The sequence below is a fragment of the Nuphar pumila genome, chromosome 5 (assembly GCF_984573655.1).
Source record: "Nuphar pumila chromosome 5, dmNupPumi1.hap1.1, whole genome shotgun sequence".
NCBI classification, from domain to species: Eukaryota; Viridiplantae; Streptophyta; class Magnoliopsida; order Nymphaeales; family Nymphaeaceae; genus Nuphar; species Nuphar pumila.
Genome location: NC_143253.1, coordinates 19308466 through 19327595, shown reverse-complemented (window position 1 = coordinate 19327595; position 19130 = coordinate 19308466). Strand labels below are relative to the sequence as shown.

General features: G+C 41.6%; 1 protein-coding gene across 1 annotated transcript; it reads left to right on the top strand.

Annotated features, from left to right (window-relative positions):
- Window positions 1-2351: 2351 nt before the first annotated feature.
- LOC149837012 (mraW methylase family protein) lies at window positions 2352-17993 on the top strand. The gene is made up of 5 exons (XM_090007947.1): window positions 2352-2678; window positions 4590-4844; window positions 5510-5578; window positions 8498-8690; window positions 17366-17993. The coding sequence occupies exons 1-5, from the start codon at window positions 2352-2354 to the stop codon at window positions 17746-17748; spliced, it is 1227 nt and encodes a 408-aa protein (XP_089864073.1). The 3' UTR covers window positions 17749-17993.
- The last annotated feature ends 1137 nt before the right edge of the window (window positions 17994-19130 follow it).

The window sequence follows — 19130 nt, the reverse complement described above, 5'->3', positions numbered from 1 at the left end:
TTGCATAAGATCGCACACAAGACTAATGACAAGTTCGCAAAGACAAACTTCTTGTAAAAGAAAAAGACGAATACATGATTTTAGGCAAAAAGCATCAAGATAAGATAGCGATATTTGAAGTAGCATTGTTGGTCCAAATATGCTTATGGAGGTAAGAAATGGTTTACACACTCGTCAAATCTATTTTGGATTGCTCCATCAATCTGTGAGACAACCTATGAACCTAATATCCATCTATCTATAGGATGATCCAAAGATAGGACTGAGTAGGTTCACTTAATGGGTTAACTAAGAAAACAGGTTAGCAAAGTGCAAAGGTCAATGCATGTGAATGCACAGAAATGCATGGAATGACCACTAAAGAGACCTTTTAGGATAATTAGACCCACTTTGGAAGATAACTACTAATGACAAATCATGTGCCAGTAGAGATCTGGTAATGACAATCCATGTGTTGTTAGGAGACTGCTAACGACACATCACAGTCTTTGAATCCTAACATGACTGTACTTTTGCTAACAACATTTTGACCATCTGCTAACGATAATCTCTGTTGTTAGCACTTTTCTTGGGTTTTTAAATTGTGAGGCTTCCTGTTGCTTTCAGAATGTTAGAAATCTTCTACTTATGACTTGGCTTCCTGTGCCTCTCATGACTTGTTCCATTTATGGGCCGCTGAACTCATTTTCGTACATCGAGAATAGTTTTCAAAATACCATATGCATCAAGCAACTCACCTTTGTGATTTTCATGTGAATGGAAAGTTAGTTATAACTCTCGCTGAGGGGTGAAACCCTCGTACCAACACTGTAAAACCTGTAAAATTTTGGCAATTATAAAAATAACCAAAATTGAAATTTCTTATAAAAAATGATAATATGATATTATTCGAATGGATCAGGGAGCAGCAAATGCAACCATCGTGGAAAAGAGAGCAGAGGTTCTAGACCAAGACATAACAACTTTCGTTGAGAGCTCGCTAGAGGGGGGCTTGAGGATGGATGGTGACCATACCTTTTCTTACTCAAAGTTGATAGGTGGGCCACCGAGACATCAACGTCCCCGTGTAGAGCCCTTAGAGGGAGAGGAGCCACCCATACATCTACGCATTGAGCCTGCCCCAATTCCACAACCTTCTAAAGGGCTTAAGGTATGTTTTTATTCTTTCTATGCTTCTCTTTTCCTTTACTGTCTATTTGTGACTTAGGGATTCACTTGATTACTCTTTTGTTCTTTTTAGGAGGATACAAGCTGTGTTCCTTGTATCTGGCATTGGACTTTTATGTTGTCCAGACTACTTGGATACATATAAATAATGGGTCAGATAACTTTATTTTGGATCGTGCGATTCGATCTGCCTAACCATACGAATGTTTTAACATGTTTATTATGGATTTTAACTTTGGATATAGATCTCAAATTGGATATAAAAATAAAAAAAAACTAAATTTTGGATAATCTGAGAAAAAAACAAGAATTGATATTTTTTTGATATATATTATATCTAATTATGAAAGTTTATCAAAAAATTATGGATTTTAGCCCCAAATATGAATCTCAAACTAGATCAAAGTACGAAAAATGTTTAAATTTTGGGTAATTTGAGAAAAAATAAGAATTCATATTTTTTATATACAAATACAAAAACATAAATAAATCATAAAACCCTAAAATTCAAGAAAATAAATCATAAATAAACCATAAATAAACAAAAAAACCTAAACTCCAAGAAAAAAAACTATAAAATTAAAGAAATCATAAATAATCTGTAATAATAAATATAAAAAGCCTTTATTCAAACCCCAATGAAAGAAGATCAAAGAAAAACAACCCTAATCTAATACAAAAAAAACTCTAATCAAATTAAGTACAAGAAGTCCTAATTAAAGAATTTTGATTCAAAACCCTAATAAAAAAATCAAAGAAAAAAAGTTCTCATCAAATTAAATATCTAAAACTCCAATTAAAGATATTAGATTCAAAGCACTAATCAAATAAAAAAAGCCTTAATAAAATTAAATAACAAAAACTCTAATTAAAAATATTTGATTCAAAGCCCTAATCAATGAAAATCAAAGAAAAAACCTTGTATGGGAGGGGGTTTGGGACGGTGTTCGCCGTCCTCTGCGTTCTGCGTTCTGCGCTTGTTAGCAACAGCTTTCAGCGCGGTCCCGGTGTCCCTCGGAACGCGCGATCAAACATACCTTAAATTTTCAAAACCATGTTTTGGCATTGCATGCACAACAGTTTTTTCTATCCCGATAGAAGGCTCCCAAACGTGACCTCCCTCCCTCCCTCCCTTCCTACCGTGCGAGTGAGTGCCTCTCTCTCTCTCTCTCTCTCTCTCTCATATGGAGAGACTCTATCATCTGAGAGTCTCTCCTGTTGCTCTCTTCCCTACGAAGCTCCTCACTCGCCGGACCAGTGCCACCACCACCGCCCATGCTTCCTCTAAGGGGTCGCCCAGGAGGAGCGTCTCCCGACCCCTCCCGGACTCCCTCGTCCGGAGAACCCGCTCCACCCGGCACTTCAAGCAGGAGGAGCTCGACTTCTTCCTCTCCAACGGCTCTCACGTCCCCGTCCTCCTCGGCGAAGTCCTCGACGTCTTCGACCGCCGCAGCCGGCCCCTCCTCTCCTTCGTCGATTGCACCATGGGTGCTGCCGGCCATTCCTCTGCTGTTCGTACTTTCGCCAGAACTGTTGCCTCCCTCTTTTTTACCCTTCTGTTTCTTTTTTTTTTTTATTATTTTTGTTTGTCTTTTTGGATTTGCAAGTTTTTATTTTTTCTTAATCTGAGAGTGTTTTGGTTGATTTGTTCCGAGTTCATTTTGATGCATTGGTGGTGTTTTCTGGTCTTTTATGGACGTTATGAGAAACATCTGGAATTTCAGGTTTTGCCTCTTTATAGGGTTTGAATTGGAGAAATTAGGGATTAGAAAACTACGGATTTGGTTTTTCAGCATGTTTTTCGCAGAAAAATTAGGTTTCAGGAAATTAGGATTTTGGTTCTTCGTATTTTTTTTTTGCAGAAAAATTAGGTCTTTAGGAAACTAGGGTTTTGATTCCGCAGTATGTTTTTATTCTGAAAATTAGGGTATGTTTGGGAGCGTTGAATCGGAGGTTGTGTTGTGGTTTCCGCCTTCCTCTCATACTCTCTTGCCGTTTGGGAGCAGCGGCGTTGCTGAAACAATGCGTTGGGACTGGTGTTGGCAGGCCCAACACCACATTTCAACACCTTTCACGAGAGGATATTTTTGGCAACTCCATCTCTCAACATCACACATTGTCAAAACGATATTTTGGCAACACATTGAAACTGTGGTTCCATCCCATTGCGAGGCTCCCAAACATAGCCTTACGGTTTTTGGAAACCAAGGTTTTGGTTCTTCAGAATGCTTCTGATGCTAGACGGAAGTTTGGATTCACAGAGACGGTGTTTCTGGCTCCGCTGAATTTGAGTAGTTCTATCTTTTCCTTTAGGGGGCGTTTGCTTGCCACGGAAAACTCCCCTTTTCTGCAGAAACTCATTCACGGGCGTGCGTTTCCGCAGTGCCTAAAATGTCGAAACAAACATGGGATGTTGGATTTGCATCGAGCGTGCCAAAATGCTCGCTGGACCCCCTTTTCCCCAGAAAGCGTTCCCGTGTGTGTGTGTGTGTGGGGGGGGGGGGAGGTGGTGGTGTCCGATTCTGTTTCCGTTCTGTGACAAGCAACCATACCCTTACTGTTTGTAGTAGAGAGACCTAGAGTTTTGACTCCTCGAGAGCATTTTCCTTAATGTACCTAGAGTTTTGACTCGTCGAGAGCATTTTCCTTAATGTAATTCTTGTGATCGGTTTCACCTCTGCATTAGACGGTTAGAATTTCGGTATCTTCAGAACGCCTTGATATTTTAGTCCTACTTCTTAGCACCTTGGAGTGCCTAGGTGGGGGATCATTTAGGTTAATTTTTGTATTCTTGTTTTTTATATGTTTTAAAACATTATAATTATATTTTGAATGCATGTCTTGAGACTTGAGATATTTTTTTTCTAGGATTTTTTCTTAGTTTTTATATTTTTTCATATTTTATAAAAATAATTTTATTTTTTGGGGGTCTCTAGCTGCTGTCTAGCACCTAGGCACCACTTAGCGATTTCAACTACTAAGCTTGTTATTTAGTTTTACTTCATGGTTTGACCTTTACCATAGGAAATTAATGTTTGATTCATCAAAGTTTGGTTTTTTAGTTATGCTTAATTTAAGCTTTAAATAGGAAAAAAAGGCGATTGGATTCACCCCACTTATATCCAGAAAGTGGGATAAGTTTGGAAATTTCATTGAGAAGCACACCGTGCACCTGTCCTACTTTTCTGGATAAGTTTCTTGATCAGAATTATAATTTGTTGTCGAAAGTGTCTGTGTGTTTGGTTCTACTTCTTTAATTGACCTTTAAACTGGCGGCTGGGTTCTGATGCTTTGGCAATGTGTTTTAGACACTTCTTGGTTTGACATTAACCTTTATAATGGTGTTTCCTTCTGTCTTCCTTCTTAATTTATGGGGATTATAACTCTTTTACACCTTTCGTATTTCGCTTGTCCTTATGCAGATAATTCAATCTCATCCCGAGTTGGAGATCTTTATTGGATTGGACATTGATTCTGCTGTGCATAAAATGGCTAATGTCCAGCTCGATTTGATTCTTAACAATGATGATGCTGACAGAAAAGGTTCAGTACTGAAAAGATATACCTTTGTAAGGAACTTTAGAGATATAAAATCGACTATTCAGCAGGTTGATGAAAATATTGCATCTGAAGGAGTTGATGGTATTTTAATGGACTTGGGGATGTCTTCTATGCAGGTTAGTTTTTCTAACTACAAGAGTAGTGAACTAGTGATTCATTCACCATGCATGAGTTGCCTTTACCATATCTGTTTTTTCTGTCTGCCTATGGGTCGGAACATGTTTTGTTATGCTACTAAGGTTTGCTTTGCTATTCTTCCTAAGCCATTTTTCATTTTCTTTCATTTTCTTTTTTTGAGGAAATGTCATGTTCATTTTGTTAGCTTTTGGATTTGTGAACATTCAGTCCAAGAGCTTAATTTTATAGGCTGTGTGGCATAATTTGAAACTGGCGCCATGTGTTGGTTAAGGCTTATTGATGATGAAAGCAGAATGTGAGAATTATGATGCACACTGTTTGAATGTTTTTGCTATTACTGCAACATCTTAATGTGTTCTAGTGGAGGAAATCTTTGCTTAATCTCTATTCTTAACCGTCGTTCTCGCACTTCAGTCATCATTGTCATCATGATCATGTGGCTAGCTTTATAAGTCATATTCATGCATTCATTTCTATGTAATGCTAAAACCCGAGTTGCACCTCAGCGGTTGTTGGTTTCTTGTATCAGTAGCATAATTTTTTATCAGCTTTTTGCCCAATGCCAACTTACAGAACAAGCATGCCTTCATCTTTATGATAGGGCCTATTTAATGTAGAAAATGATTGTTGTATAGTCTTGCAGGTCAACAATGCCGAAAGGGGATTTAGTGTGCTCAATGATGGCCCACTTGATATGCGTATGAATCCTTTGGTAAGGGCTGTACTTCTTTTTTCAGTCTCTGTTTCCTTTAATGACATTTGCTTTCTGCACTTTTATGCTCTTCAAGAATTTTCTGGTTCATTAAGCATATGTTTTTTCAATGAGAAATGCTGGGGAAGTTTATTAAGCATATGTTACTTCTGATGGCTGTGTAGCATATGCACCGAGACATATATGGGACATGACAGAAGTGTGGTAGAATGCAAGAGTTTTGTAAAACTAGGACAAAGGGAAAGATCATACTATATATATGGAAAATGTTTTGTACACTTGAGTATACCAGGATGGTGATACAGTTTAGCATTTTTTGGCCACATTCCACCATCAGATTGGCTGCAACCATTAGGGTACACCAGCCAGCATGGGCGGTACCGCCTTGATGGTTTCTGGTCAATCTGATGCCAGAATAATGCAAGTCAAGGAGTGACTTCTTCCAAGTCAAGCTGGGTCCAAAATTGTCCGAATTATTACAGTGAAGGACATTCATGAGTCTAAACATTCTATATCTAGTTACAAGCTGTGATAAGACCCAATATGGGTATAGGACATTGCACCCTTTGAGATGGTATTGATTTCACCACCTTCCAGTAGCACAATGACCAGAAAACGGTAGAGTATATAAGGCTGCCTACACAGTTATGTGTATAGAATCAGCCTCTATATATTATTAGGAAAACTGGTAGGTGCTTAATGCATAGGTGCTGAACCCGTGCTTAATCGCGGTGACGGTCCATCGCGCGTGTTGATGGATGGTCAGCACACAAAAAACAAAAAAAAATGCTAAAAAGCTTCAGAACGCACACAAAAGCTTTTAACAGCGCGCAAAACAGCCGCTAAAGGGTCACAGGGATGCGTGTGGCATTACAAATTTATAATACTGCGGACGTCCCTGTGACCCTTTAGCGGCGGTTTTGAGGGCTGCTAAAAACATTTTTTTGCGTGTTTTGGCGCTGTTTAGCATTTTTTGACGCAATTTTTTTTGCGTGCTGACCGTCCATCAATGCGCGTGATGGACGGTAAGCGCGATTAAGCATGGGTTCAGCACCTATGCATTAAGCACCTACCCATCACTATATATATAGTGATTGGTAGCTGCTCACATATTAGGTGTGAAATGAACGTGCTAAATGCTGTTTTCAGCATTTTTTTTCATTTTATTTTTAAATTCTGACCGTACAGATGTGATCTTTGTACTTGATTTTATAGGGATCAGCTCTTGAAGCGTTCAATTCCGACACATGGGTGGGCTTTTATAAGGTTAAAAAAATCAACAGTCCAAAATCTTTGTAAATTTTTGAGGCTCCAAATATCATTTTTCATCGAAAACACATGATCCAGGTGTGGATTCCTCGTAAATCGACCATGCCCGACACATTTATGGGGTCATAACTGCAAAAAAAACACTGGAAGGGCAGAAAAACCCATTTAGCACGTTATCATTTCGCACCTAACATGTGAGCAGCTACCAATTTCTCTCTCTCTCTCTCTATATCTATATCTATATATATATATATATATATAAAGGGAATGAAAACCTCCCAAACCTCAGTGAAAAATTTTTAGTGTTTTTTTCAAAATCCTGACCTTACAGATGTGTTCAACATGATTGATTTACTATAAATCAACACTTGGATCATAAATTTTGTATATAAAAAAATGGCATTTGGAGCCTCGAAAATTTATGAAAATTGTATGCTGTTGATTTTGAAACTTAATGAAACCTATCCATGCATCAGAATCAAATGCTCCAAGAACTGATTCCTAATAAAACAAGCATATAGATCACATCAGTACGGTTGAAATTTGTAAAAAACACCAAAAATCCAATAAAATGTCCATTAGGGAGATTTGGGAGGGTTTTCCATTGGGGAGGTTTTCATTTCCCTATATATAGGATTGAAAACCTACCCACTAAAAAACATGCCAAACCTACCCACCACACGTTTTATTGTATTTTTTGGTGTTTTTTTTCAGAATTCGAACTGTAGAGATGTGATCTATATGCTTGTTTTATTAGGAATTAGTTTTTGAAGCATTTGATTCCGATGCATGGATAGGTTTTTATAAGTTTCAAAAATCAACGGCATACAATTTTCATAATTTTTCGAGTCTCTAAATACCATTTTTTCTATCTAAAATTCATGATCCAAGTGTCTATTTCTAGTAAATCAATCATGCTGAACACATCTGTACAGTCAGAATTTTGAAAACAAAAACACCAAATTTTTTTCATTGGGTAGGTTTGGCATGTTTTTTAGTATATATATATATATATATATATATATATATATATATATATATATATATATACTAAAAAACATGCCAAACCTACCCAATGAAAAAAATTTGGTGTTTACTGATTCCCTCTTTCTAACCAATGAATAGAGGTTTTTATTATTTATAGAAGTCAATCCCTCTCTTCCCACACGTATAACATTCCTTGTTTAATTTCATTTATTATCTCTCTCCACACCACATTTTTGTCTTCCTTGAGCCTCTCTCTCTCACAAGCTGATTTGATCAACTTGGTTGATCAAAGTCAGTGTTTCTGCGCTGTTTGCTACATCCACAATAATTTCATATTTATGCGAGATAGTTTTTCTGTATGTTATGTAGCATTTGCGCAAGTGCTCATGTGTCAAGTACCATTGTATTGCTCCTTGAGCCTGCAGCTTAACTACTTTTGTTGATTTTGATGCCTGTTGCTTGTGTCTGTGTGCACCCTCATTTTTTTGCAATTTCTATTTTTCTATGGATCTTATGTTTTTAAAAGAGTTGGTATATCCTCACTATATATGTCTTTGTGCATGTGTAGGAAGTTCATTTATTTAGTTTCGAAGTTTTAGTTTATAATAAGAGTTTGGACTGTGTTGAAGACCTTATTTAACTGATTGGACAGGTTTGTGACAGGCAAGTCTAAAAGCAGAAGATATCCTGAATTCATGGCCCGAGGCTGAAGTTGGCCGAATTTTGCGTGAATATGGGGAGGAGAGCAATTGGCACAAACTGCAGACTAAAATCATGAGGGCACGCTTAGGAGGAGGATTGCATTCTACAACTGAATTGGTAGACCTTGTGCGAAGTGCTTGTGGTGGGTCAGCAGGTATTTATGCATACTTGTCACCACTTTGTGTTTCTTTTTTATGCCAAATGCAAGGATGCAGTTATCTCGAGTGTTTGTTTTTGTTGCTGCTGTAACTAGTACTGTTACCTAGATGTGGATAGGGTGTCGCATAAGTACATGTATGCATGTATTCATACATGGGTGTGTGCATATGGCGTTTATGTATTGGGATTGGGTTTTGTGTGTTGAACAGACAGCACAACATATACACTGTATATGCTGCAATTAGAAAGATCAACTAAAATATAAAGAGAAATGTTGGCAATACACAAGTAAAATGCATCTTATATGCTTTATAATATGTATATATGTTGCAGCACACTGGAAGCATTTTGGATTTCCAATTACTTAATGTCAGGACCCGAATTCAGGCTTAAGGTATGGCTCAAGAGAGAGGGGCACACACCACGAGATTGGGAGCGAGCAGCGTGGGGAGGAGAGAGTGGGTTGTCTCTCCTAGACGACTGCACAAGGGAACGTGTGGTGGAGAGGGGTCGACGACAAGGGAGAAAGGGCGTTCCTTTTGGGTCGGTGATGAACGTGAAAGAATAAGCGAGGAAGAAATATGCTCCCTTAGAGAATCAATAACCAAAGCTAATAACGAAGCTTAAAGAAATCTTTGAATAAACTTTATTAAAAAAACATGTCGGTTATGTACACCTATTTATAGAGTTTACAAAGGACAAAAGAGTAAAATACAATAGGGCATCCCAGCCTAGATGGGACTCTAGGCTGGTTGACCTCCACAGTCCCATCCTGGAAGGTCTCTCTCTCTCTCTCTGCCCTAGCCTAGAAGGGACTCTAGGCTGGGCAGTTTTCTGTAATCACCTGGATCGGATCCTGGAGGGGCGTCTCTAGGTCGGGTCAGATCTTGGGGTGGTCCTTTACAATCTACTCCTCTCAAACTCGCCTTGTCCTTAAGGCGAGAACTTCGGGTATTGTGCTGTTAGCCGGTCCTTCTCTTCAGAGGTTGCCTCATCAACACCACTTTCGGTCCACTGAACTAACACCTCAATGACCAAGTGACTATCCTTCCTCCGTCTTCTTTTCCAAGTACCCTAAAGGGCTGCGGCGAAGTATCTCCCAATTTGGGCAGGGCCGAGCTCTCATCTAGTGGTTCCCCTTTATAGGGCTTAAGGCATGAAATATGGAACACAAGGTTTACCTGAGCTCTTGCAGAAAGGTCCAAGCGATAAGCCACTCACCCAACCTTCTTCAAGATGGGAAAAGACCCATAGAGGCGGGCTGCTAGCTTGTGCTGATGTATTTGTTGAACTGTGCATTGCCGATGGGGTGACAATTTGAGGAGCACAAGGCCACCCACCTAGAACTGTCGCGGGCGATGCTTCTGGTCGTACGCCCGCTTCATCCTCTCCTGGGCTGCAACCATATTCCATTGTAGTAATCGCAGGAGGTGGTCTCTCTCCAATAAGGATGCTTCTACTGCATCTGCTCACACAACTCCACCCACATATTCGGCTATGGTCGGAGGAGACCGCCTATACACAGCCTGGAACGGAGTCGCCTATACGACGGAGTGGTAGGCCATGTTATAGGACCACTCAGCCCATGGTAGAAGCCTTACCCACACCTTGGGTCGATCACCCACAAGGGTGCAAAGATAGTCTTCCAAGCACAGGTTCAGTACTTTTGTCTATCTGTCTGGGGATGATAAGCGGCACTCATGGCTAGCTTTGTCCCCTGCCACCTATGTCACATAGGTGTGGGTGCAGATGAAGGTGCAAATACGGGTGCTGGTGTGGCACTTTAAAAAAACTTGGGTGCGGGGGTATATATAATAAAAGTTTTATTAAAAGAAAATTCATAAAAAAAAGGTTGGCCGAACTCATAACCCAACTGAACCCAAGCCTAGGTTTAATATAACCGAACCTAGCAAGCCTAGGTTCGGCCCTTGCACCAACGAGGGGAGGAGGAAGGAGAAGGAAGAAGAAAGAGAAGAGGAGGCGGTTGAGGGAGGAGGATAAGAAAGAAAGAAAAAAATGCTGGAGGAGGAGGAGAAGGAAGAAGAAGAAAAAAAGAAAAAGAGGAGGCGAAGAAGGAAAAAGAAGAAGAAAGAGAGGAGGAGGAGGCGGAGGAAGAAAAGGAGAGAGAAAGAGACGTACCTTCATCGTCGGAAGACGAGGATGTCGCCACCGTCGAAAGAGGAGAGAAGGAGGTCATCATCGTCTCCGCCGTCAGAAGAGGAGAGGAGTGAGAGAGGGAGGAGAGGAGTCGAAGAGTAGGAGAGTCGTGGAAGGGGAGGGGATGAATCGTGCCCTAACCCTCCCTCCCCTTAATTTTTTTAATGGACCAAAATGGACTCAGTCAAAGTTGATAGAGTCCATTTTGGACAAAAATAACCCTAGGTGTGTGTTGATTGCACTCTGGTTTATTGAGTTTTGCCGCATTGGGTGTCGCACCTGCATCACATCACGTCGATGCGGTAGCCTATTAGGCGAATCCATGGACATAGCCTACAACTGAAAGAACTTCACCTAGAAGGTGCTGACGAACACCGGTTTTTTGTCGTTGATGATGGTACAGGACATCCCGTGCAGGCGGAACACCATGCGCACAAACAACTCATCGATGGACTTGGCAGTGTACGGGTGAGCCACGACTAGGAAGTGGCCATACTTGGACATACGATCCACTACCACCATGACAACGCACTTTCCCTGCACGGAGGGGAGCTCGTCGATAAAACATCGATATGTCATCCCAAACACAGTTTGGTATAAGTGAAGGTTGTAACAACCCTACAGGGAAGGCCACCTCGTACTTAACTCGCTGACACACACATCACCCCACTACCTGTCGAACTTGTTTCTTCATCCCCTTCCACGCAAACTCCCATGCTCAATCTTCAATAAGTTCGATGAACTCCCTCATATCCCGCTGTTAGATTTGTGTGATACTGGTCTATGAGGAGGGTCGTAAGACCAAATCTGGGAGGAACCACTTTCCGCCACGGTGCATCACCAAATTTTCCCAGATTTCAAACTCGTGAGTCTCTCATCTCCGAATCTGCATCCTGACTGAAGAGAGGAAGTCGTGCACCACATACTCCCATTGGAGGTCATCCAAGAATGGGAACATGACTGCAGTCATACTGAGGCACACTAGCTCGTCCTTGTGTCTCCGTTGTGAGAGGGCGTCTGCACCCTTGCAGTATTGGATCTCAAAGTCGTACCCGAAGAGCTTCGAGATCCAACTTCTGCTGGGTAGGCGTGCTCACTCATTGTTCAAGCATGTACTTGGGACTTCTATGGCCTGTCCTCACTACAAAATGTTGTTCAATCAGGTACAACCGCCGTTTGTCCACGACCAGGATGATGACCATGAACTCCTCGTACGTGGGCAAGTCTCGCTTCTCAGTTGCGATGACCTTGTTGAAATAAGTTAAGGGGTGTTTCTCCTGTGTGAGAACAACACCTATACCTAGCTTGGACATGTCGGTCTCAACCACGAAGGTCTTCATGAAATCCGGTAGGACCAACACAGGCGCTCGAGTCATGACCTCCTTCAGGGACTCGAAGGCCGCAATAGCCTCTGGGCTCCAGCTGAAGGTGCCCTTCTTTAGTAGGGTGGTCAGGAGGTGGGCAATCTGAGCATACCCCTGAATGAATTTGTGGTAGTACCCGGTAAGGCCGAAGAACCTTCGTAGTTTCTTGAGAGACTAGGGCACCAGTCAACTTTGCATCGCCTTGACTTTCTCGAGGTCCATCTCCATACCCTAGCTTGAGATGATGTGTCCCAAGTAGCGGACACGAGCTTGACCAAAGCTCTATTTTGTTTAGCATACAATCGATGCTTAGTGAGGGTCTCCAGGGCAATCTGCAAATGTCGCATATGGTCTTCCCAAGCAGGGCTGTAGATCAAGATGTTGTCGAAGAAGATCAATATGTATCGCCAGAGGTAGTGTCGAAAGACGTCATTCATGAGGCCTTGAAACATTGTTGGAGCGTTAGTGAGTCCGAAAGGCATCGCCAGAAACTCGTAGTGTCCATCATGCGTTCAGAATGCAGTCTTCGGGATATCATCCGGGGTCATGCAGATCTGGTGGTAGTTGTATCTATGATCCAGCTTCGAAAAGAAGTGCATCCCGTGAAGTTCGTCCAACATCTTGTCGATCACTGGAATTAGGCACTTGTCCTTAATCGTAATCTGATTAAGAGCCTGGTAATCGATACAAAACTGCCAAGATCCGTCTTTCTTCACCAAAAGGACCGGAGAAGAATATGGACTCTTGCTGACCTATATGATCCCATCTGCAAGCATCTTCTTCACAAAGTGCTCAATCTCTAGTGTTGAGCGTGTGCATATCAGTAGGGCTACACATTGGTCGACTTGGCCCCGAGCTCTATAGGGATCGCATGATCATGAGACCGAGAGGGCGGTAGGCCTTTAGGCTCGTCAAACACCTTGCCGAACCCATGGAGTAAGGCCTTCAGATCAATTCGAGTCTCGTCTAGGGTCATGGGAACCCCCTCTACCGTCATCATCAGGAATATCTACGACACGCCCTCCTAAACCGCCTTGATGACTTGTTTGGACTCAGCCATAGAGGAAGGTGACTGGGGAGGAGCTCGGATCTCCACTTGATGTCTGCCGTACTCAAACTCCATGGTCATGTCTTTGAAGCTCCACCGGACAAAACCCAAGGACTGAAGCCACTGCATCTCTAGTACCACGTCCATACCCTTGATCGGTAATGCATACATATCTGCGGTTAGGATCGTTCCCTCATTTTCTAGCCAGACTTCAGGGCAAAGGGCGGTGCATCTAAGCTTGCTGTCGTTCCCAACCACCACATCGAAGGGATGCTGAGGTGTGGTCGCTCACTTGGCCCTTTTTTGTAGTCTACGCATACACAAAGTTGTGCGTTGAACCGGTGTCTATCAGCACAAATATAAACAACTGTCCGATTCTACCTGGTACTCTCATTTTCTGGGGTACCTCCACACTGGCTAGTGCATGGTACGAAGTCTCCTAAACCTTCCTCGTTACGTATTCACTCGAGTCGGATAACTTGACATCACTGGGCGTTCCATCCTCGGCCTCGCTATCACACAAGTACCTTGTACTTATGGTCCTTCGCCCACACCTCATCATAGTGATAATAGTGGCCCTTCTTGCGGCGCTCCTCCATGTGCTCGCGTGAGAGCCGCTTCACCTAAACCTTGGGGAGAGATTTCATCATACGCCCCAGTTGCGAAGGTTGATTTGTGGTCCGGTCGGTAGCCCGTTGAGGAACAAACTCGCATGAGGGACGAGACGAAGATCAGTTGGAGTTCGAATTCACTGGGGGCGTGAATCTCTAACTGTAGGTCCTGCTGGTACGGGTCCAACACGAGCTTATCTTGGAGAGTTTCTCCTTGACCACGCGTGTCAATTCAGAACACTGCATCAATGATATGGGCCTCACGGTTTGGACCTCGATCAGTCTGACTTGAGATCAACAATAAACGTCCCAATCAACAACTCCTGGGACCATCCAATGACGAGGTTCCTCAACCTCTCAAACTCTGCTTGGTAATCGATAACGTTGCCCTGCGGATCTTTGACAGTGTGACATTGTGATTGGTGTAGGCAGACATACTGAAACGTATCACCAAAGCTCTCGAAAAGGCCTCCCAAAGAGGTGTTCTCAACTGGGTTTTCAACTAGTGGTACCATCAGATGACCTCCTCCTCCATGTGGATCGAGGCGAATGCAACTCGGTCCTCATCAGGGATCTTGGCAATCATGAAGTACTGCTCAACTCAGAACAACCAGCTCGTGGGGTCTGCTCTGGTAAATTTCGGAAACTCCAACAGGGGTTGGCGAGCTTGGTAGGGTCCGTTGGTGGAATCCGAGCCTTGGCCACCCAAGCTGTATTCCCCAAGACGTACTGGGGAACGTTCGTTCCGCCTTCGATTTTGGATGGTGTCCAGAACCATTAGGATATGCTGGAATTATTCGTCCAGTTTCCCGTTGAGCACATTCACTTGCTCGTGAACCTCCATACGCAGCTCGCCTTTTATCTCTTGTTCTCGTGTCATGTTTCGAGTGTCCAGGATTGCGAATGGGTCCAGATAGAAGCGATCTACGAATACAAATTTAAGAAGGGCTTGGGCCCTAGCTAGAAAGGCACGAGACTAAGGAGGGGGGCTGACCTGGTCGTTGGGACCAATCCTAGGGGCTCACCTATTGATTGAATCACATGGGTAGAGATACAATAAACAACACCGGTAGTGTCGAGTGTGCATACAGCCGGGTAGGCGTGGAGCTTTTGCACACAAGGCAGAAACATCCCAAAACCACTGTCGAGCACCTGGATTAGTCAAACCCCTCCCCAAAGTGTCTAGGCTACACCAAAATGTGAACCGGGCTTGGTGCGGACTGAGAACAATTAAACCACATGTCTAGAAAGCCATCGGGCATTGTCGTCCGACTCTGATACCATTGTCAGGACCCAAGCTCAGGGGAGGTCGGTATTGCGGATTCCGACAAGCTAGGCGTGAGGCGCGACTCAAGATAGAGGGGCGTGCACCATGATAACGGGAGCGAGTCAGGGAGGAAAGAGTGGGTCGTCTTTACTGGACGACTGTACAAGGGAACGCATGGTGGAGAGGGGTCGACAACAAGGTTGGGAGAAAAGGTGTTCTCTCCGTGTCGGTGATGGGTGTTGAAGAAAAGGCGAGGGAGAAATTTGTTCTCTCAGAAAATCAAGAATCGAAGTTAAGAACGAAACTTAGGGAAATCTCTGAATAAACTTCATTAAAAAACATGTAGGCTATGAACACCTATTTATAGAGTTTACAAAGGGCAAAATAATAAAATACAAGGGGGCATCCCAGCCTAGATGGGACTCTAGGCGGGTAGACCTCCACGATCCCATCTTGGAAGGTCTCTCTCTCTCCCAGCCATGAAGGGACTCTAGGCTGGGCGGTTTTCTAGAACCACCTGGATTGGATCTTGGACGGGCGTCTTTGAGTCGGGTCGGACCCTGGGGTGGTCCGTAACATGTAATCAAACTTGGAGATGCACTTTCCATGGTTTATTAACTCTGAAACATGTTTTTGACCTAATTGTTTTGATGTAAATTCTTTTTCTTTTATTATGAAAATTTTGATGCAATTTGGACTATTATGTTCCTTTAGAAACCTGCCTATACTATAACCAATGGAGTGAGAAGCGAAACTCGAAAACAATCGGGAATCAAAGTAGCATGTGACATTTAAATTTTAAAAGGATTTGGGAAAGAGAAGTGAAAAGTGAAATGGGGAATTCTTTGGGAAGTAAAGTGGGATTTATGTGTGAAACTATATTAATCAATCCTAGATCTCAATCATGTATTAAATACTTGAGACAAGAAAAACATTTGTTAATAGTATACTTTGTATATCAAGGTGCTAAAAATATTTAAGAAACCTTTTGTTCAACAGCTGACACAAATTATGCAATGCTTTTTAGTATGTCTAAACAAATATTATATATATATATATATATATATATATATTTTTGGGATAGGTAAGCTGGGGGGATAACCCCTGTTGGATTCAAACCCGAGAATTCTCGGTTATGGCAGTGTGACAACTTCCAGCCATCTTATTCAAACCCAAAATAAATATTTTAAGTTAACAATTGATACTTTTTATCAACTAAATATTTAAAATCTATACAACAATTACTTCAAAAATCTTTATTTCTTAATCTCAAGACATTATGGAGAACTGAGATCTATGACTTATGATTCATGACTACTTCTGTTTTGAAAAGCAGGCAGCTTTCCATTCCCAAGTCGGTCTAAACATCAAAAGCTTCCCACCTATTGCATGTCCTCTACTAAATAAATTATGGATATCCCTTTTTTATGGTCCGATTCACAGCACAATCAATGCAATACTAGAAAATCACTGGGACTACTAGACTATGAAATAAATACTCTCATGCAAGCAGTTTGTCAGAAAACTGAATGTATTAAATTGAATGAATTCATCTGGATGAACAAGAGTTCTGTAAAAACTAAAGACAATGATTCCATGGAATCTTATCCTTGCAGATTAGCTCAATAATAACATGATGGTCTCCTAATATTGATTTATTTGTCTAGGCTAGACCAAGATTTGTTTATATGTGTGTGAACTCCTTTGAGATGTTATATTTCATCGTAGAACTGCCTTAAGTTGGATTCTCAAGGATTTGGAAAGGTATCTCCAGAAAACATTTCAAGTTGTAGCATAAAAATTCTCGGGATTTTAGTCAGTTGCTTCAGACTGGGTCTTAGATCAAGCCTGAAAAAATTGTTTATTCAGGTTTAAATTTATATTTGGTAATGAGAGCCAAAAAAAAAAATAAAAGATCCTAATTGGTTAGAGAAATGAATGCAGGGATCATTCATTGGCATTAAACTCACCCTTTTGTCTTACAACCATTTGTTTCATTGTTTTGAAATACTTCTTGTGCCTTATTTCCTTAAATGACAAACTGGGAAGTATTGAAGGGTTTCATCCTGCGGTTAGGAATGTGCTTGTACCACCTAGCTTCACTGTGCAAGAATGAAAATTAAAACAATGAAATTCCTTATTGATCATTGGGGTAGTTTTGCAAAATATACAATGACAAAAAGGTATTCAACACGAGTGGGGCATCTAATAGTTGCAATACAGGGAGGCATGGATGGATGAAGACTGCGACACGTGTTTTCCAAGCACTGAGGATAGCAGTTAATGATGAGCTTGGCACATTGCGTGATGCCCTGTATGCTGCATTTGACTGTCTTGCCTATGGTGGTCGGCTGGCTGTTATTTCCTTCCACAGTTTGGAAGATAGGATCGTGAAGCAGACATTTCTCGATATCACAAAAAGGGATGAAGTTAATTCGCCTGTGAGGAACAATGATTATGAAGAAGAGTGGAGTAAGCAGAAGATAGAAGGACGATTTGCAACAATCCTCACCAAGCGACCGATAACACCGTCTGTGGAGGAGGAAAGGCTGAATAGAAGGTGCAGAGGTGCTAAGCTTAGAGTTTTGCAGAAGGCTCTGCAATAATCATAGAGCGGGATTCCACTTTTGATTTTGTATGATGATGGTTCTTATGTCTTGATTTTTACATGGAGGTTGTTCATGGCAGGAATTGCATGCTGTGAGCAATTTTTCCCCTTCCTCGTAGCTTTCTCAGGAAAAAAAGAATACGTCTGAACTATTGGAGTTAAAGAACCGATGGATGAATATTCTTTATATTGGTGTCACATTGTTGATGCAATTGTTAAATAGATAACACTTTTATTCTGTCATCCCAGCATGACAGCTGCTTTAAACAAGTCGCCTTATAAGGGGATTCCAGTTCCCCTCGGCTTGACCATAAGAGGGGGAAGGAGCAGTGAAATTATGAGTCTGGTGGGGATTCTCGTTTAAATTGTTAATTACTTTCATTGGGGTAAAGTCCGAGGATGAGCCCTAGTAATTTGAAACTGCTAATTCCCTTTTTAAATGGACAGCCCTTCTTCTGCAGCAACTTTCTTGTGACTGATGTGATGATCTTTTTAGCAAGAGTAGTGAAGGCATACGGGTATAGCTCACTTGATTCGTTCCACGGAATTGGTAGTTTATGAGGATCCACCACCATGAAAAGTTGATCGGTAGGTCCTACCGATCACGTGGGCCTTGCAACCAGACCATGACATTATCTAAGCTGAGACAAGGCCAGCTGCAAGCCTCAATGGCTGCATCAATGCACTGCAATAATTGGAACGTCACATTCCTGACTTAATATTTCTGTGTGCGGCAAGAAAATCTGATTCAGATATGAAGTACAGTTCAAAGTCTCAACTCGAGAGTTGGCATCTTAAATATGGCACTATGATACATGTTAAGAAAATTATGGCTACATCAAAGTGAATGCCTTGGTTAATAATTTTGAAACAAAAAATTCTTGGATGGTATCGTTAAGGTTTGTGTTAGTGCTAATTCCCAACTAAAAGGGATTCTTAAAAGCAGAAATTTTGAAAACTGAAAAAAAAGGAAAAAACAGATTAACAAAAAGTTTATATCCATGAAACTAATGGCATGGAGGTTTTGGGAGCTGGGCCTGCAAGAACATAGCAGGGGTGGTCACCAGCAGGGCAGATCTCGCGCATAGAATCTCAAAAATCCTAGAGGGCAGGGGGTCCAATTAAGCAGTCCCAAGTGAACTTGTTGATACTTTGTACAGTTTTCAAAGAAGCAAAGGTGGATATAGTTATTGTAATTCACTATTTTTGGTGAGACATTTAGCCAAATTAGTTAAGAGGGGCCTGACTAAAACTTGGAAAGATCACCCCAGATTGACACCCATTGATAGAAGGGTGATTTCATCTTATTGAACTGGTAGGGATCTACCTAACCGCAACTTGCCTTTTAAAAAAAAGTTTATATTCAAGGTGTAGTTTTGC

What these genes read in the sequence shown, in the direction of transcription:
- LOC149837012 (XM_090007947.1), top strand. Translation starts at nt 2,352, where the DNA reads ATGGAGAGACTCTATCATCTGAGAGTCTCTCCTGTTGCTCTCTTCCCT. An exon ending in TGGGGATGTCTTCTATGCAG is followed by an intron (nt 4,845 to 5,509) that starts GTTAGTTTTTCT and finishes ATAGTCTTGCAG; the next exon opens with GTCAACAATGCCGAAAGGGG. An exon ending in ATATGCGTATGAATCCTTTG is followed by an intron (nt 5,579 to 8,497) that starts GTAAGGGCTGTA and finishes GGTTTGTGACAG; the next exon opens with GCAAGTCTAAAAGCAGAAGA.